The sequence below is a fragment of the Ruditapes philippinarum genome, unplaced genomic scaffold, assembly GCF_026571515.1.
Source record: "Ruditapes philippinarum isolate M1 unplaced genomic scaffold, ASM2657151v2 ctg4271_1_1_1_1, whole genome shotgun sequence".
NCBI classification, from domain to species: domain Eukaryota; kingdom Metazoa; phylum Mollusca; class Bivalvia; order Venerida; family Veneridae; genus Ruditapes; species Ruditapes philippinarum.
The window spans coordinates 17,571-36,438 of NW_026857021.1; the positions used below are offsets into that span (position 1 = coordinate 17,571).

An 18,868-nucleotide genomic window follows, 5' to 3' on the forward strand; every position below is an offset into this window, starting at 1 on the left:
TGTGTAATAAAAACCTTATGAAACTTGGGTGTATTATTTATATACATTGTACAATGACAAACTAAAAACTTATTAATCTTTAAACATGTGTAAATATTTATAAAATCATATCCTTAATTAAAGGGACATTATGCCTCAGATATGCATATTTCTAATTCAAAATATGTGTTTAATAATGATTTAATAATGGTTTAAGAAAATGTTAGATGTTTAACATATGAAGAAAATAGTGCTGAAGGTGCAGTAATGTGTCGTTACGGTAGTCAAATTATACATTTAACGTTACAGAATTCAATAATTATACTTTTTATCCAATCAATATATTATTTTTAAACTATCCATTGTTTGAACTAATTTTAGCTTAGTTATGCACAAGGATTGAAGAAATGTTACCTTAAACTAAGGCCGACTAATCAGTAAGTCGATATAGAAGACACATTGTTTAAATAGTTTATGATATGTCGGGTATCAACACGGAAGTAAATTAAAACGAGCAGTACCTGGAATAATAGTAATATACATGTATTTAGTATAGTAGTTGGAGATTAACTTCACACATACTTTACGAAACGTTTTCAAGGTGTGATAATTTCATTCGATTGTTGTGATTTATCTAGAGAAGAAATAAAATGGCAACATTTCATCCAACTAAGTTGGCTAAAAAAGGAGAGGCAAAATTAGATCTAGCGTTTGTAATAGATTGTACTTCAAGTATGGATCCTTACATAACAGAGGCTAGGGACAATATTGTACAGATCGTAAATGAAATTGTTGAAAGCGAGAACTGTGACGTGCATCTTGCTCTAATAGAATACCGTGACCATCCACCGGTAGAAGAATCTTTTGTAACTCAAGTACATGATTTTACTGAGTCAGTCGGAACTATGAAGAAATGGCTGCGAGACTGTTACGCTGGTGGCGGCGGTGATATACCTGAAGCTGTTGCCGACGCAATGAACGATTTGTTGAAGCTATCCTGGCGCGAAGAAGCAACTAAAATATGTGTATTCATTACGGATGCACCACCACATGGTCTTGGTGCCTTCCGAGATAAGTTCCCTGAGGGTTGCCCACTTGGTTTAGACCCAATGGAAATTGCAAGAGCATTAGCTGCCAAAGGAATTGGAATTTACGTAGCTGGGTGTGAGCCAAGTATAAAAGCATATAAGGATTTTTATCTGGCAGTGGCACATATAACCGGTGGTCAATATATACCACTTGAGGAAGCAAACTGTCTGGTTAAAATAATAATTTATGGGGCAAAAGAAGAAATGTCGTTGAAAAAATTTGAAGAAGAAGTGGATAAGGAAATAGTTGAGCTGAAAACAAGCAAGAGAATTATAAACGAAGACGAAGTAACAAATCTACTTCATACAAGATGGCAACAACGTGGAGAAACTACAAAACAATTGACGTTAAATCAACGAGGCTTAGCAACGGCAAAAAGTTCCGCAACGGCTATGGACATTACAACTATGAGATTCGATGCTGTTAAAACTCTTTACAAAACTACAACACATAAAATGAGACAAGCTAAAGTGTCAGATGAAAGTCAGAATAAAGATGAGACAGCACAGGTTGAAGAATGTAATTTGAAATCTAAGATTACTATGGCAACAGAATCGCTTGCAAAGCTTCAGACAGATACACCAACGGCTCCAAGAAAGGTCGACCTCTCTAGCGTTCTTGGTACTATCGATTTTGGACCTGCCCCAGTAGATGAAAATAAATTGAAGGATACGAATAAGCACGAGACAGCACAGGTTGAAGAATCTAAGATTACTATGGCAACAGAATCGCTTGCAAATCTTCAGACAGAGCCACCAACGGCTCAAAGAAAGGTCGACCTCTCTAGCGTTCTTGGTACCATTGATTTTGGACCTGCCCCAGTAAATCAAAATAAATTGAAGGATACGAATGACGTGAACATGAAGTCCAAGAAAGGAGGATACCAGTGTATAGATGGAGGGGTGACACTAAATCAAACTATGAGATTGGTGCAGAAATCTATGATTAAGATGATGACAAAAGATTCCGAGAAACAGTGATGATGTTTCAATAAGATAACAATATAACATCCGTAAAGAAATTTATGATTAAGATGATGACAAAAGATTCCGAGAAACAGTGATGATGTTTCAGTAAGATAACAATATAACATCCGTAATCTATTACTGTTATTGGGTTTTAAACTAAAAATAAAACCTCAAAAACTAATGACGATAATTATGTATCTGATTTAATTATTTTATACCTGGAAGGTAAAATACATATTGCAGACGGAATTTATAGCTGTATGACGTTGCTGATATATATGAAAAAATATATGTAACCATTAAACTAACTCTTTATATTTTGATTTGTGAATTTCATGTTGTATAGGTTGTTTTAGGTATGCATAAAGGGTGTCCTCCCTTGAGGTTTCCAAGAATTTATAAAGAAAACTATATATTTTCAAAATTTTGATTTTAATGTCATAAAATGATAGCATAAGCTTATATTATATATCTTATGTATTAATGGTTTTGGGATTAAAAAAAAGAAAAAAAAAGCTGACGGATGTTAACGTTTATACAACGTAGCAACGAATTCGGTCTTTGTAAAACAAAACTAATTACAAAGGTCCTGTCATAAGTGGTTTAAAAATGAGAGGTATATATCAAAAAGATCATTATAAGAGTATATCGAGTTGTATATATTATTTAATTTGTTTACATTCTCACATTGTTTTTGTCTTATCATTTTCATTTAATCCTATTTTTATAATAAATAATTAAAACATATACTTGATTTTTTTTCTAAAAGAACGAATGTTTTGTTTTCTACTCTGATGCTTGAATTTATATATTTTCTTTGTTTCTTGCTATTATACATTACTTACGCAAACAATAATTTTTTTGTGTGTATCTTGAAAGTAAACATTTTGTAACGATATCTCTCTTTTTAATGTTGGTAAATATTGCAACCAATTTGCTTCAATCTGCTTTTTTATATGTTGGTAAATCTTGTGACCCATCCATACTCGTACTTGTCTTTTCTGTATGGTTTGTATTTCGTTTTGTATTTAAAGCAGCACGCCTCCAGATTCATGCAAATTTTCATGAAAATTTTAGAAATGTATTTAAAAGTAAAGTATTGTGATGGGATCAAAACATGTGATATACATACTGCAATTGGCACTTACAATCCACGGCAATAAACAAAAAGTGGTCAAGAATGCAAAAACTGCCCTTACTGCGTTAGTAACGCAGTAGAAATATGTTGATAAAATACTGAAAAATCAGTCTTAAATCGCACATTACATGTAAAATATAACTTTGATCCTCATTGTTTTTATCTTTCTAAAAAGTTTAGTGCATTTTTCTCAATATTAAATTTCTTGAAATATTTTGGCTCATCTGGAGGCGTGCAGCTTTAATGTACTTTTTATGTTACATGTACAAGGTTTATAGCAATAAAATATGATAATCCTGATTAAACTCTAAGTGTGGATTTTTCTAGACCAGAACACACGAACCAGATCACATGAATCAGGGAAGCTGGCATGGCAAAAAAAAAAACGGTGATTAAGCCAGTCAGAATTTGAAAAAAATAATTAACAATATTACATAAGTAAGTGTAACACAAAAGTGTGTAAAATCATGATTTCATATTATGTTTATACATGTATCACTATGAGTGTAAGTTTATCTTTATTATATTTAATATCAAGATAGACGTGATTGACCTGGTGTATAGCTTTAAATAAACATACGTATAATATATATTGTTATATTTAATCTGACCTTATTAGGCAATAGATGATTAATAGCTGCTTTTCCGTCAAATTCCGAATGACTGCGAGAACAAAAGAAATACATGTATTAGAATAGATATTTGTTCATTGCATTATTTAAGGGACAGATAATCCTGAAAGCCATTATAACGCTAAATTACGCTGTAAAGATTATATACATAAAGAAATAACATGCAATGTCATTGTAAAGGAATTATAGCTACTTCTTTTGTAAGTTGCAAAGTATCTCTGACTGAGTTATATCTTCGCCACGGCGATCACTGACAGTTTTTAGTTGTCACTGTTGTTGTTATTATCATTTTATTATTATTATTATAATCATTATTATCATTATTATTATTTATTTATTTATTGTTTCAATGATTTTTCTCTTTTTTTGGTATGGGGAATATTTATATATTTCATGTGGTATCTTTAAAGTTTTAAAGTTGTTACTTCTTTAGACTATCCACTCTTTCATAGTACTTAAAGTGATATATCAGTAGTAATTCAAGTTCTTTCAAAGGTTCAGTGATCGCTTGACCGTAAATTATTACTGAACACTAATTAAGTGGTGTATATATGTAAGTTTTCAACACTGTCGTCCTAAATCAACTTAACAGCAACAGTTTTATATTAATATAATAGTATTTTGTACATAGGACTTTAACCATTTATTTGTTTTGTGTCATATAAACAAGTCCAAAGTATCAGTTTATCAGTCAGCCAATCGCGACTTTTCGGCTCTTTCCGTCAAACTTCGGGCAATGATGATGGTAACTCGGCACTCAGCGGAGTTTTCCGAACGCAAAAGCAGCAGTATGATATATTTAAGTGTCAACTGTTGTTAAAATAATTATGAAGTGTTATTAAAATAAACGCGATATTAAGGAAAAGTAGCCTTAAGAAGATTTTGGTTTTAGATAGTAATAATACTTAAATTAATATAATAATAACACAAATATCGAGAGAGAGGGAAAAAATGGCAGAAGTTACTACAAACAGTCGAAGAATTTTGATTGCTATGGACGGAAGCAAACACGCAACTAATGCATTCGTTTGTAAGTTACTGTTCACTTATTTCATTCAGTAATATAAGTAGCTATCTACGAGGCATACTTTATATATTTTTTCATTTAAATAAAACTTTATAATGCTTCCCATCAGCCACGGACTTTAATTGACAAAATTGTCCATTAAAGTATGTGCATCAGTCATTCGCTTGTTAAACATTTCTGCCCAATTTGCGTTTGTCTTATTTTTATTTTGGAAACTGCAAATTGGCGAGACTAAATGTAAAAAATGCAAATTCATAATTTATTTATGACAAATGCCACATATTACACTGACAGGCGACAAATTAAACCGTGATATAAAATGACTGCGCAGATATAGGAGTTTGTGATATAAATTATAACATTGTACAAATTACGTAAATAATACTCAATGATAAACAAAATATGCTCAAAATAGTTGTCGTACTTACGTTTGTTATATATTGTTGTCACAAATTGAATGTTGTATAACATACATGTAAAACAAATTAATGAACCAATTGCAACTTTAAGGAACCTTGTATTTTTTCAGGGTTTATGGAGCATTTCTACAAGGATGGTGATACTTTGATTATTGTTTACTGCGCTGAGTTAGGAGCGAATCTGCCTCGTAAGTTAGAAGAAGTTAAAATTTCATTTAATCACATTTGACCGGCATTATGATATCCTCCTCAAAGAGATAAATTCGTAAAATAATAATTTTAATTGTCTTGTCTCTTAAAGTGTAATAAGCCTAATTATAGTTCCGTATGAATGTATATAAAATGAGACACATTTGACGGTAAAATACTTATTTTTTCCAGCAATTGCCCAGCTAGCAAACCCTGGAGTGGTTCCCATCATGATAGCCGAACATGACGAGGAGGTACAGAAAGTCTTGAAGAACATTGATGACATTGTCAAACAATATAATGTAAGGCAACGCCATCATTTACTATCGAAAGTTTCCCAAAACGCAACTTTGTAATTCAGTCAAACTTCGGGATAAGGACTTTTGGTCATAGGCGGGATAATCTAAATGTGGCTTTTTACTCTATTATTTTTTTAACTACGACTGTTTTTGCTACGCTTCGAACATTACAAAATATAAAGAATATGATCTTGTAACAGTAGTAAGACATTTTTATTTATAATTTATTATAACTGTCCGAAAATATATTGTAAGGGTCCTTATTGTATATTGTTCATAGATCGATAGAATGCTAACCTCTAATAGCTATGTACACACATTTTAACTAATACGATTGATTTATTGATATTGTATCGCATGTACGTATGTAAAAATGTGTGAGCATAAAAAGGGAGAGAGCAACGTTCATATGGAACGCAGCCTTCCAGTGAATTGTAGAACCTTGCAAAATATAGTTAATGACTTACCTATCTAGATGTTTGTATATTAAATCTGGATGCACTAATATGCCTCGCTTATGGACGGATTAGTTTCACAAATGGCTGCATCTAGAGGAATCACCCAGAATCCTTCTGGGCCCTTCGCCGTCAGGGGTTACAGCCAATAAAAAGTAAAGAAACATATACTAACGTACTCAACCTATCTCGTACTAATTAAGGTCCGTGAGTACTACACTATCAACATTTTAAACAGCACTCAGTTTAAGTATCTTGTCCAGTGCTACAAGTCGTCCTATTTAACTATATCATTAGCACTTTAAGGAGTAGGCCTATACTAGTATATAAATTAAAATTCCCGCGCATCAATGTTACATATACAGTACAAGGTCATCTTATAATTATATCTAGTTGTGCATTGTTGTTGTTTGTTTGTTTGTTATTTTTTGTTTGTTGTTTTTCTTTGTTTGATGTTTTTTATCATTTTTAACCACGTGTTGTTGTTTTTATCTTCGATACAGGTGAAATACTCAGTGGAGCGCCTACATGAGCCTGCTGGTGAATCTATAGTACTGGCCGCAAAAGATCACAATATTGACATTATTGTATCTGGGAGTCGGGGAATGGGCGTGGTCAGACGAACCATACTGGGCAGTGTTAGCGACTATATTGTTCATCATGCACACGTGCCTGTTCTAGTTTGTAAATACAGTGACCAGCAATAAAATACACAAACAGATACTATTTTTACATAGCGGGAGATATGACAATGTCAAATTTTATCTTGACTGTGTAAAGGAGACACGGGAACTGTAACAGGCGACAGTCGGCACTCGGCAGTGTATAATTTAAGGACTCTAAGGTTTTTTTGTCATGACGGGCCCGAGATTTGGGTACCATTTCATTTACATATAGGTCTGGACCAGTAACTTGTGAGCAAATTTTCATACCCCCCAAATAATCATTTTTATTGTCCAAAAAGACACAAATATGAAAAGCATTGCAACGCCTTCACTCAATTTGGGTAAAGATTCGCACACAAAAATTTTGAGTGTATTTCTTCCTTAGCCTTTGCAGATTATTTCATTCACTTGATCTATATAAGAATTTCCAAATTTAATGTCTTTAGGCTTTTTACTATTAGTAGAGTTCCTTTAATATAGTTTACACTGCCCACATGTGGTACATGTACAGTTCTATGATTATTTTAATATGTGAATGATATTATGATATTCAAAATAAAGTTTACTAATATAAATAACTTTGTATTTTATATGTATTGGAGTATTGAAATATTTTGTCCGTCGTCTGCAAGCACTATTTGACTTTTATGGTACAGTATATGAATGAATTGTGAATGTGCCTCAAACAATATCAGTACACTATATGCTTTAGATATAAGTATCAAGGGGTGTGAAACCGATATTGTAAAGGTCATATGATATGATATGTCCTTGCAATATTTCATGCCTGAACTAGTGAAGATATGTGTGTTTAAATTGGCGTGTTTAAATGTGGAATTCTGCTTAGGCCGGTGCTAGGGAGCGTGGACGGTAACTTGCACTTTCCAGTGCCGTCCTTGAACAGGCTCAATCAAACCGAGCCTGCAACATTAAATTTTGCCGTGTTTGACTTTTTTTAGGGGTTCTGTTTTTCTTTTACTTTATGTTGCTAATAATTTTTGTCTACATCATCTTAGTTCTGTTAGTTATTTTTTCATTCTGGTCCATCGGGATAATTTATCAGAATGCTGTATGTATTGAAGATAGAATACTGATTAAGACGGTTCTTGTGGCATTTGTATATGTTGCAATTTTCATTCTTCCTCGTGAAAGTTTATTTATATTCACAACAGGCCGGTAAGTACATCTGAGTGTAATTTATTAAATTTGTTTCGATCCTTTGGTATAACTGATTCTAGTCCATGCATAAAGTGTAGGGAATTGAACACCTCTTTTTAGCTCTGATTCTTTATTATTATTATTATTATTATTATTATTATTATTATTATTATTATTATTATTATTATATTAAGGCGCACTAACACAATTTAGTCATTTATGGCGCCCGAACAGGAAAGATGATTTTGGCTAACTTAAGGTGTTACAAACTCAAAGCCAAGCAGGATAAAAACCTACCGGAGCCATGAGATGCATACAATCCAGTTGTTCGAACCATTTGGTCGCCTCTTACGATCACGCAGGAATTCTACAATTCTAGCAACCCCTCCTTCATTAATCTGATATTTTTACATACTTATAATTTTCCATGTTACGTTAATTGTTTAAAGTCTTGATAAGATAAAATGTAAAACGTCACAATGATAAATATAAAATGTTTAATAAATTTTTATTTTGACTACCCTCAGAGTCACAATTAACGTACGGAGAATTTTTTTTGTTGTTGTTGGATTTCACCTAGCACCAAGACAGTATAGGTCATATGGATATGTTTAGTATCATGTTTAATACACATGTAGTTAAGTCCTGTTAGTGAAATTTAGCTTATGAGTTTTTTTCCCAGTTCAGTGTTATTGCTTTAATACGAATCAAGTTTTATTTTCTTTAACATCTTAATTTACTTGATCTTCTATCTCTGTATTATTGTGATTTAAATATCACATTAAAGATCCTGTAACACAATTTTTTCATGGTTTCATTTCATAAATATGATGCTCAAATTAAGATTTGTCAATATTGTAAGTTCCAATAAGCATTATTTATAAAGATATTACCCAATTTAACATTTCATGTAAATAAAGGGAGGTAATTAGTAATATATTTTCTATGAATTCTAAGTCAAATTGTCCAATAAGAAATGAATGCCTGTAATTTATTGATTAAATATAATGTGCAAAAATATTTGCAGTACACATTTTACATATTCTTCAATGTTTGAAAATTGTTTTATTTGCATAAATATGTACATATATAATTTTTTGCTAGTGTGGTATTCATACAGTAAAAATATCAATCACAAAACATACAGGATCTTTAAGATATTTATGAAAACATGTTGTGTCACTGATTTTGGCCTAATAACTCGATTGGAAACACTTTCAAATCAATAAAATAAAGTTATCATGTGTTTTCTGAAGAAATTTGATTGCTTTCCGGTTTTTCGGTGCTATTCGGTGCTTTCCGTTTTGTTTATGCACCGGTCATTTGATATGACCCTTGATTGGAAATAAATGTTATTCTATTCTATTTCATTCTATAGAGATTTTCCAGCTTTACTGGTGGATTAAGAACTCAGGGGCCCTTCCGTGCGTTACTTCAGGCACCAACGGGAACCAGAGTAGAACCACCGACATTCCGCAAGCTAGCTGGATAGCTTCCTATCCAAAGCCCTGTCGGGTCTCGGACCCAAAGCGATGAGGGGCAAGTGGTTTGAAGTCAACGTTAAATGTTGAGTACAACTTAAGCAGGTGCTAGGGGTCGTGGACAGAAGCTTGCACTTTTCAGTAATGTCCATGAATAGGCTCAATCAAATCGAGTCTGCAACATTTTCAATTTTGCCGTTTTGGACTTTCTTTTAGGATTATTATTTTACAATGTACTGTATATATATACTTTGTCACCAAGATTTGTTATTTCCCATTCAAAGAGTAATAAGTATATAGAAATGTAATAGAAAGGGAAACTTACGATACTGTTTAATAAATCTGTTTGTACGCGGAATGATGTATTTTGCCAAGTTATTAACAGTAAAAGAATTTACTAATTGAAGTCAATCATATTTGTTTACCACCACTATATTTGTATATTTATCATTAGGACAGCGGCCACTAATATAAAACAGTCTTATGTTCCTGATGAGACAATTATTTTAAAAAAGAAATTTCCAGGTCCTTGATTATTATAATTCCTTAAATGAATGTCCCCGGAAGGCCAAAAATGTAAAAAAAATATGAATTTTCTAAAACGCTAAGAAAAATGAAATGCTTTCATTGATTGCCTTGCCTTGTTGATCTAATACATGTATATATGTCACGCCCACACACATTAGACGGGTTCCCATAAGAACGATCATGTGTGCATAGTATTTAACATTAAATTTTTTCGAACAACGTCGATAATACATGTAGACTATTATAAAGAAAGAAACTTCACTGCAGATAGCACACAATACAAAATATCGTAGGCCCCTATGTGTAAACTTGTGTGTTTTCTGTGTCAAAAGGGATATGAAAATTTTAATATGTAAGCCATATAATATTATGTGGCTTAAAATGAAAATTAAGAAATAATATATCCCAAACTGTGATTTTATCGCTCAATAACATCACTGTTTGAAGTTCGGATGCGAGGAATTATATCACGAGGGCGTAGCCCGAGTGATATAATGATGCGCATCCGAACGACAAACAGTGATGTTATCCAGCGATAAAATCACCGATTTGGATATATTATTTCGATTCTAACACGACATAAACAAATAAATGCTGCCGTACCTGCTATTAAGCAAAATTGCGCCTGATTAGTTTCCGTACTTATTGTCAGCGCGTCGGATTTTATAGTGGTTACGTCACATGTATAATGATTACGTCACATGTCTAAATATAGAACGTCAAACAGTGACTCTATTGCATATTCTAACACGACCCGCATTTTTCCCTATTGAACATAGAAGAACCGAAAGTGTGAATTATTATGCAATAGAGTCACTGTTTGACGTTCTATATTTAGACGTGTGACGTAATCATTATACACGTGACGTAATCACTAAAAATGTGACGCGATGACAATAAGTACGGAAACAAATCCGGCGCAATTTAGCTAATTATCATGTACGGCAGCATTTATTTCTAAATGTCGTGTTAGAATCGAAATAATATATCCAAATCGGTGATTTTATTGCTTGATAACATCACTGTTTGTCTTTCGGATGCGCATCATTATATCACTCGGGCTACGCCCTCGTGATATAATTCCCCGCATCCGAACTCCAAACAGTGATGTTCACAGGCGCTAGTCACATAATCAAATATTTTACATAATCGGTCTATATATGTATATAAAGATATTTATATAAATATATAGACCGATTATGTAAAATATTTGATTATGTGACTAGCGCCTGTGGTGATGTTATTGAGCAATAAAATCACAGTTTGGGATATATTATTTCTTAAATAACACACACTTTCGGTTCTTCTTTGTTCAATAGGGAAAAATGCGGGTCGTGTTAGAATGTACAGTAGAGCACTAAATCTTTGCTAATTAAGTGATTTTATAGCATGTTGGATTCTACTCTTTACAACATTTGAATGGCAGCATGGACTTATAATATTATAATGGCTAGTCAGGATATTTTGGCATTCCAAAGCTAGATTATGATATATTTTGTTTTGTGTCAGAATCTCGCTTCTTGTAGAGGGAAGATATTACCAATACACAAAATAGCACAATATCTCATCGCGTAGTACAATAAGATGGACTAGTTTAAGGGCATGCATCGTGGACATCTCGGTGCATTAATTATTGTAGGTACATGTACCTGGATTAATTATCTGTACTGTATGTAAATTGTTACGGTTTCCGTTCCCATTGTGCAGCAGTATATTGCCATATAGATAGAATCAAAGTTCTATAATTTAAATTTTGATGTTATGAAAAATCCTAAGCAATATGCTTTTAAATTACATCAGGGCCTTTCAAATAGAATTTGAAAGACCCTGATTGAACCTTTTTATAAAAAGGCCTGTGGACAACTAAATTAATTCGTTGACTGTTATACTGTTTTTCTTCTTTTTTTTTTTTTTTTTTGTTATTTGGGTTTATGAAAGTTTAAGTTTTCAATAAAGTTGGCTACAATAATGTTAATCTGAGAGACTTACATGAATCTTTTCATGCATAATCTCGGATGAAATTGAAAACGGCTTCACTTTGCGTGAAAGCGACGGCTACGACATTCATTTCATTAATTCGTAAATAGATTTCGCGCCATATAACGAGTGCATCCGGTGAAATTTTATTGCACGTTTCAAGAGGAATTTAAAGAACGTCTACACATTCAAGACACCCGTGGACAAAACATATTGTAAGTATCTTAATGTAAGAAAAAAATGCAATGTCATGCAATATTTAAAGTAACTTTGGTCAGGAAATAAAAACGCATTTTTCTGCAAAAAAGAAAAAAGGATAGTCTATCATAATTCATATAAACCAATAATTCTTTCTAATAGACAAAAACAGCATAATTGTTTAACTTGCAATTTTCCAGGTGATTCAAGGTATTAGATGCTAACAATGAAGAACTGGGTCTTAATTTCTAGCATTAAAAAATAAAAAAATCTGTGTCTAGTCCACATGTATTCGGTGTGTTGATTGGTAACTATCCCCCTTTACCCACTCTACAACCATCCAACCTCTCCAAAACGAGGCTTGTTAAATGGGTAAAAGTTTGGGAGGTAGTGACAAATCAATGGGCCAAACAGTGAACACCTGTGGTCTGGCCCGAAAATTGTGCGCCAGGGAAATTTTGAGACAAATCAGTGTCATCGGGTATTTTCTATACACTGGTAATGCTCCACACCATTCTGCTAAATAGGGCACTCAGTCGATGCTTGGGGCATGTAAGATCCAATTCAGACATGTAAAATTCCAAAGATCGTAAGCCCAACGTGTGTTTTAACTCAGTAGAACCACAGATATACATTACATAGTCTATTCAACTCCATGGTAGAACACTATTTTCAGTTTTAACTCTTTCAAAATGGCACATCATGGTAACATTTGGGTAATGCATCCTGCAATTATGCATAATCTTGGCCCTCGACGTATCAAATCTGTGGCATATTATCACACCAAAATAGAGGTAAAAGTTCCCTTTCAAAACAGAAATTTTAATGGAAAAAATCGAAATGTTATGCTGTTTTTGAAAAGTACAATAATTATTAATCTCTAAATTTATGTATTTTTCTAAAATAAATAAAATATGAAAGTCCTGTATAACTTTTACCTCTCAAAGATCTAGGTTTAAAAACTTCAGAAACTGCTTTTTATACACCCGAAAAAATTTGGACTAATATTGTTAATATTGTTCTTTCATCTGATCAGCATTAAAGTTTTGGACTAGACCTGTAACAAATAAAACATTACCAGAATAAAGGAGATGGCCTTATGTCACACCACTGATATAAAAATAATGATAAAGTTAAAAGAAATTTAATACAATTACTTTGGTCAGTATTGGATAAAAAAAACAGTTCTGTACAGTATTGGAAAATTTATAAAAGTTTAGAATGATCCAAGTATGTCTTTAGCAGACCCTTTATTGTTTTAACAAAAGTTAATTTCAACCATTGGTTATGTTCCTTTCCCATTACATGAATGCAGCCTGCTGGTTTGTCAACAGAAATACGACATTTTACTCCATTGACGTATGAACTGTACTTGAGATTTTCATCTGTAATTAAACCATATTCAGATTTGATTATTTCTGTGTAAAGATGAAACAAACTGCGGGACACAAAGCTGACTGTAGTGTTCCTTTTTTTCTGTGTAATGTTGTAAATAATGCCATCAAGAAGGTCGGTATACTTATTGTAATTGCCATTCATTAATAACTCGTTTGTCTTAGAAATACTCGCATCGTTTTCAAAGTCGTTGAATGTGCTGTACTCTAACAATGTGTAATTTTTGGCCGGGTTGCACAGGTGCAAACCCGGGTTATAGTATGGTGAATGTCGGGCGGCGGGTGGGCGGGGAAAAATTTTTCGTAACAGTTTTCTCAACAACTATGTATCGCAGCCTCTTGATATTTGCCATACAGCATTTATACATGGTCCAATACTGTGGGATTTGATTTCAGGTCTGTCGCTCATCCACTTCCTGTTTATCCATTTAGTTAAATTAGTTAGATTTTTCGACATTAATGGTCAATGGTAGGAAATTTTCGTAACAGTTTTCTCAGCAACTACTTATCATAGCCTCTTGATATTTGGCATGCAGCATTGACACATGGTCCCATACTGTGGGATTCAATTTCAAGTCTGCAGCTCATCCACTTCATGTTCACATTAATGGTCAATGGAAGGAAATTTTCGTAACATTTTTCTCATAAACTACTAATCACAGCCTTTTGATATTTGGCATACATCATTGACACATGGTCCCATACTGTGGGATTCAATTTTAGGTGTGTAGCTAATCCACTACCTGTTTACCAACAGAATTAAATTTTCGACATTAATGGGTCAATGGAAAAATTTTTTCGTAACAAATCAGCCTCATGATATTTGGTGTACAAATGCAACCCGGCCTTTTCTGTCTTTGACCCATTTTTTAATTTTAACTTTCTATATCTACCAAAGGCAGGAGACATTTAAATTATTAATATCCAATTGAATACTCTGTTATATTATTTTGAGGTAAGAAATATACAAATAATTTATTTTGTTTAAAATTCACTGAAATACATTTTTTTATTGTTATTTTGTAGACAGAAGATATAGACGTTACATATAAAGAATGAGTAATATCCCAGACGGTATTAAGGAGAATGTACGGGCAGTGTTGCTCTCGAAGACGGACGGTTCTGGTATCCTGGTCAGCACCTTTCTCAGGGACTATAAATCAATCATACACAAGCCTCTGATGTTCCGAGATCTTGGGTACCCATCGTTAGAGAAATTTATCAAAGATATACCGGATGTTTGCAGGTAATTTATATATAATCTATAAATAGCTTTGAAATGCCTTTTCCTGTTTGGCTTAGATGTAACTTTTTGTTAAGAATAACAAATTTGTAATTGACAGGCAGCTGGTTTGATGCACACGCTGGGCGAAATTTTATTCTCAACAATTAATTTGGGGCATTGAGTCTAACTGATCAATTTGTCTTTTACAGCTGATTTAGAAATCATGTAGTAGTTGATCATTTGCTGAGTAAATTGGTTAATTACTGGTTAATTATCCAGGAAAGCTGGTTAGGTGGACTGACAGTTGCTGTATGACAAAAAATAGGCAGAAAGGAACATCTGAAACATACTTTGTCATAGATCCAACATTCCGTTTGACTGCTCGTATTACTTGCAGAATTTGATGCAGGACGAGTAGAAAAATGTTGCCTGTACATTGGATTTAGAAGCTACTCGTCCTACTCGATGCTTGTTTATATGTATGGTAGGGCTGTCATTGATGGAAAATTTTGTATCGATATATCGAGAGACAAATATCGAGGATACATCAATATGTCGACTGACAGTAGATACAATGAAAAACATTTATATATGTGTTATAAATTGGATCATGGTGTTATGCATGCTTGTATTACACATTACAAATACTACAAACTAGCAGAAAGTTTGTTTTTTCTGTTATTCTTGTCACTGACAGTTGAAAACGGAGTTTAAAGTTCAAGTTAACCAAGAAAACTAGAAAAAAAAAAGACTTTTCTTATAAGCCAAAATAGTGGTATATTAACTAACAGAAATGAAAAAATTGTTTGGCTTGTATCGATATGTGAAAGTGTGTATCGATATTGTATCGGATGATGAATATGGACGATATATGGATATCGCGATAATCAATGACAGCCCTAATGTATGGATAGAATTACGTATAAAAATTGTTATTTTCAATTCTTTGTTTACTATTATATACCCAACCTCTGATGCGCTCTTGTACCTAACTTTGGTCACATAGGCTCTTCTTTATAGAAAGTTCAGTCAACTGTCTGAAAAGTGTTACCAGAAAGTTGATACAATTGTATCATAAAGTTGTTCTTGTAAATATTGATTAAAATTGTAAATTTTAAAAACTTGTAACATGTTGCTAGAGAACAAAGGGCAATTAAATCTCAGCACTTTATCAGGATAGGAAGTTCATTTAACATATGCAACTGGTTTGAGGTAGATCATGCTTGACTAAGTCAGTAAATTAAAATGTAGGTCTTGGCCACTTGGTGTGTGATATCAGTGTTGAAAATTGAGAAAAAAATCACTGACCACTAGTAGTGTAGTCATTTCATAGATCATTGCAGGTTGACTCTTTAGCTGCCAGAAATGTAAATATTTAAGGTGATACGGCCACTTTCTAGCTTCACTGGTGTTGGAGAACTTGTTTTCCTCTCTTAACATTATTTCAGTCACAGGCATGGGCACGAGCTCACTGGGTAGCTACCACACATGCAAGAACCTTATGTCTCTGGAGTCTGGCAGCATTTGAACCAACAGTAGTGAGAGGCATTAGTAGTTTGATGTCACTGACCATAATCACTCTGCCACAGAGAAAAATATAAGATAAAAAATCCATTATCACTTAATATCTGATCAACATAATTACAGAATTATATCTGTATTGTTTTAAGCTAAAATAGATTTGAGCCCTGCCATGACCAACCAAACCAACGTAATGCGTTTGCGCCTAGCATGGATCCAGGCCAGCCTGCGCATCCGCGCAGTCTGATCAGGATCCATGCTATTTGCTTATAAACACTATTACAAGTAGAGAAACTGATAGCGAACAGCATGGATCCTGATCAGACTGCTCGGATGCGCAGGCTGGTCTGGATCCATGCTGGTCGCAAACCCATTATATTGGTTTTGTCATGAGGCGGCTCATTTGTATTTGTTGAATTGATATACTTGTCTTGTAGATAATAAATTGGTTAATATGAATAAAGTTGCAATTTCATTTTCTACAGACTGGAATACTCGGATCAGAGCATGGCGTTTAAGTTGTTCGGCATTGCCAAACCCAACACATTTGTATCTTCATTTGTGAAGAGGGCAGAGGGTACATGTAATACTGAATCAGACTCCACTGTGAAGACTATTAGTAAAGGGGAGAGAAAGGGGAGAGAAGGGGAGAGAATCAAGCCGTCAAATGATCTAAATGAGAAATGGGAACCAAATTCACGGGGAGTGTATTCCCTATGTTTTCCCAATAAAATTGACAACAATTTAACAACAAAAGAGGTAGGGTAGAATGTTTCTATTTTGTTCCTCTATAAATGCATTGTTAATTTTTAATATGTCATTCATTGCATTAATTGTTGCTTTATATATGGTTTTGTATGGCCTGGAAGTCTTTTAGGAAATTAATGTTCCTCTTCTGTTCATTTCTGGCTATTTTTGGGCCTGAGGGTCTTAATTGTATGTTTCAAGATTATTTGTATGATTTTAGTCTACTTGTATGAATCTGTAATATATTTGATATGATTTCACATGTAATCACAAGATAACAGATATAAAATATATTTATTTTCAAGGCTATATGTATGATTTTAAGTTTTTTGTATGATATTGTTATATAAATATAAATATATATATCTATATATTTATTTCAATGCTGTTTGTATGATTTTAGGGTATTAATTTTGTTTTGACAACATGGAACAATGTATATCTATGATATTGCATAGTTGTAATGATAGTCTTAATATAATTACTTGATAATACCTATGATTTCAGGCCGTTTTTAGGAAGTTTGCTCAACTAGGGGAGGTGGTAGACGTAAACATTATTACAGCGTATGTATTATTACTGATTTTATTATTATGGCCTTTGTCCATTCGCACTACCATCTAACTGAAAAAGAGAACAATAAGATTCATTCCATAACAATAAAATAAAGGGCCAATGGCCCCTTATCCCATTTCAGTTGCTTGTCTGTCAGTGTGTCTTAATAACATTTTTGTGTACACCCTTTAACTTTAAAACTTATGAAAATTTTTTTTTTTAAAACTAAGCACAAATGGTCACCATTATAAGATGTAGAGCGCAACAACCAGGTCTCAACCCTCAAGGTCACATTTAAATACATTTATATGGAAATGAAATATTTGAAAAGTGCAGAATTAAATTACTATGTAAGTACTACTGTAACCTTTTGGAACCTAAACTGATTAGCTTTTGCCACCGGTAAAGAGCCAAGCCAGTTTGCACTTCCGTGCAGTCCGACTGGGTTCAGTACTGTCGATGGCTTAATTTTGGTAATTTGATATTGAAATCGTAAGTATGAATGGACTGTTCCAAATTCTATGCTGGGTAAATCAATTACACACATTCAGAAGGTAAATCATCATCCGGGATAACTCAAGTTACTCAACCATACAAAGAAAAAAATTAATAAAGCCCATTTAGTAATTTCATTTCGTTAAAAAGGTTAATGTAATGTTTAGATAGTAGCATTCTTATTTATTTACAGGTTAACATTTGTCCGGTTTAGGGAAGAACACGTAGCCAAGAAAGCAATCGAGTTATATGGTGACGAGTTACGATTAAGGCGTGCCGACGAGAAGCCTGATACAATCGGTGGTAGAAACAAAAGCAACAAAAAACCGTCAAGCGAGGGAAGGGGGGCAGTCAGAGGTGAGGGGTCAGGATCTCGCATGGTTAACGGTGGGGGAAATAAGACAATGAACAATAAAAAATTAGATTATGGCGATGATGAAACTTGGGATGATGTCGAAGATGATATAGGTCATCAACAGGCGAAGAAATCAAGTCCCGGTGGTTATAGAGGTAGTTCTAGTATGTCAAACACAAACACCCAGAAATATGACAGTTCACCACAAAACAAACATTTTAGAAATAACGCCATACATGAAGTAACAAATCGCGGAGATGCCAGCTCTGATAGAAATATTGAAGATAGACTGTCGGGAAAAATTGGCTCTAAGATGTTGGGTAAGTAATATTGTACATGTAGTATTTTACTCCGTAAGTGTTAGTACGGGCATC

The 18,868-nt window shown here is 33.4% G+C and overlaps 3 protein-coding genes across 3 annotated transcripts in view; all 3 read left to right on the top strand.

Annotated features, from left to right (window-relative positions):
• The first annotated feature begins 225 nt into the window (after positions 1 to 225).
• On the top strand, positions 226 to 2,288 carry LOC132748484 (uncharacterized). The gene has a single exon (XM_060738115.1). It carries the CDS (start codon positions 630 to 632, stop codon positions 2,046 to 2,048), a length of 1,419 nt encoding a protein of 472 aa, XP_060594098.1. The 5' UTR covers positions 226 to 629; the 3' UTR covers positions 2,049 to 2,288.
• Positions 2,289 to 4,556: 2,268 nt separating this feature from the next.
• On the top strand, positions 4,557 to 7,351 carry LOC132748483 (uncharacterized). The gene is made up of 4 exons (XM_060738114.1): positions 4,557 to 4,836; positions 5,363 to 5,440; positions 5,634 to 5,743; positions 6,699 to 7,351. The coding sequence occupies exons 1-4, from the start codon at positions 4,758 to 4,760 to the stop codon at positions 6,900 to 6,902; spliced, it is 471 nt and encodes a 156-aa protein (XP_060594097.1). The 5' UTR covers positions 4,557 to 4,757; the 3' UTR covers positions 6,903 to 7,351.
• A 4,738-nt stretch (positions 7,352 to 12,089) lies between these two features.
• The window catches only part of LOC132748485 (uncharacterized), a 30,943-nt gene continuing 24,164 nt past the window's right edge, over positions 12,090 to 18,868 (top strand). Inside the window, exons 1-5 of the mRNA XM_060738116.1 lie at positions 12,090 to 12,219; positions 14,623 to 14,842; positions 16,828 to 17,101; positions 17,597 to 17,655; positions 18,333 to 18,814. Of these exons, the coding sequence (XP_060594099.1) occupies positions 14,652 to 14,842; positions 16,828 to 17,101; positions 17,597 to 17,655; positions 18,333 to 18,814 (1,006 nt within the window). The 5' untranslated portion in view covers positions 12,090 to 12,219; positions 14,623 to 14,651. The remainder of the gene's footprint in view (positions 12,220 to 14,622; positions 14,843 to 16,827; positions 17,102 to 17,596; positions 17,656 to 18,332; positions 18,815 to 18,868) is intronic.

Coding starts and splice junctions, on each gene's coding strand:
- LOC132748483 (XM_060738114.1), top strand. CDS start 4,758: ATGGCAGAAGTTACTACAAACAGTCGAAGAATTTTGATTGCTATGGAC. Junction 4,837..5,362: donor CGCAACTAATGCATTCGTTT/GTAAGTTACTGT, acceptor GTATTTTTTCAG/GGTTTATGGAGCATTTCTAC. Junction 5,744..6,698: donor ACATTGTCAAACAATATAAT/GTAAGGCAACGC, acceptor TCTTCGATACAG/GTGAAATACTCAGTGGAGCG.
- LOC132748484 (XM_060738115.1), top strand. CDS start 630: ATGGCAACATTTCATCCAACTAAGTTGGCTAAAAAAGGAGAGGCAAAA.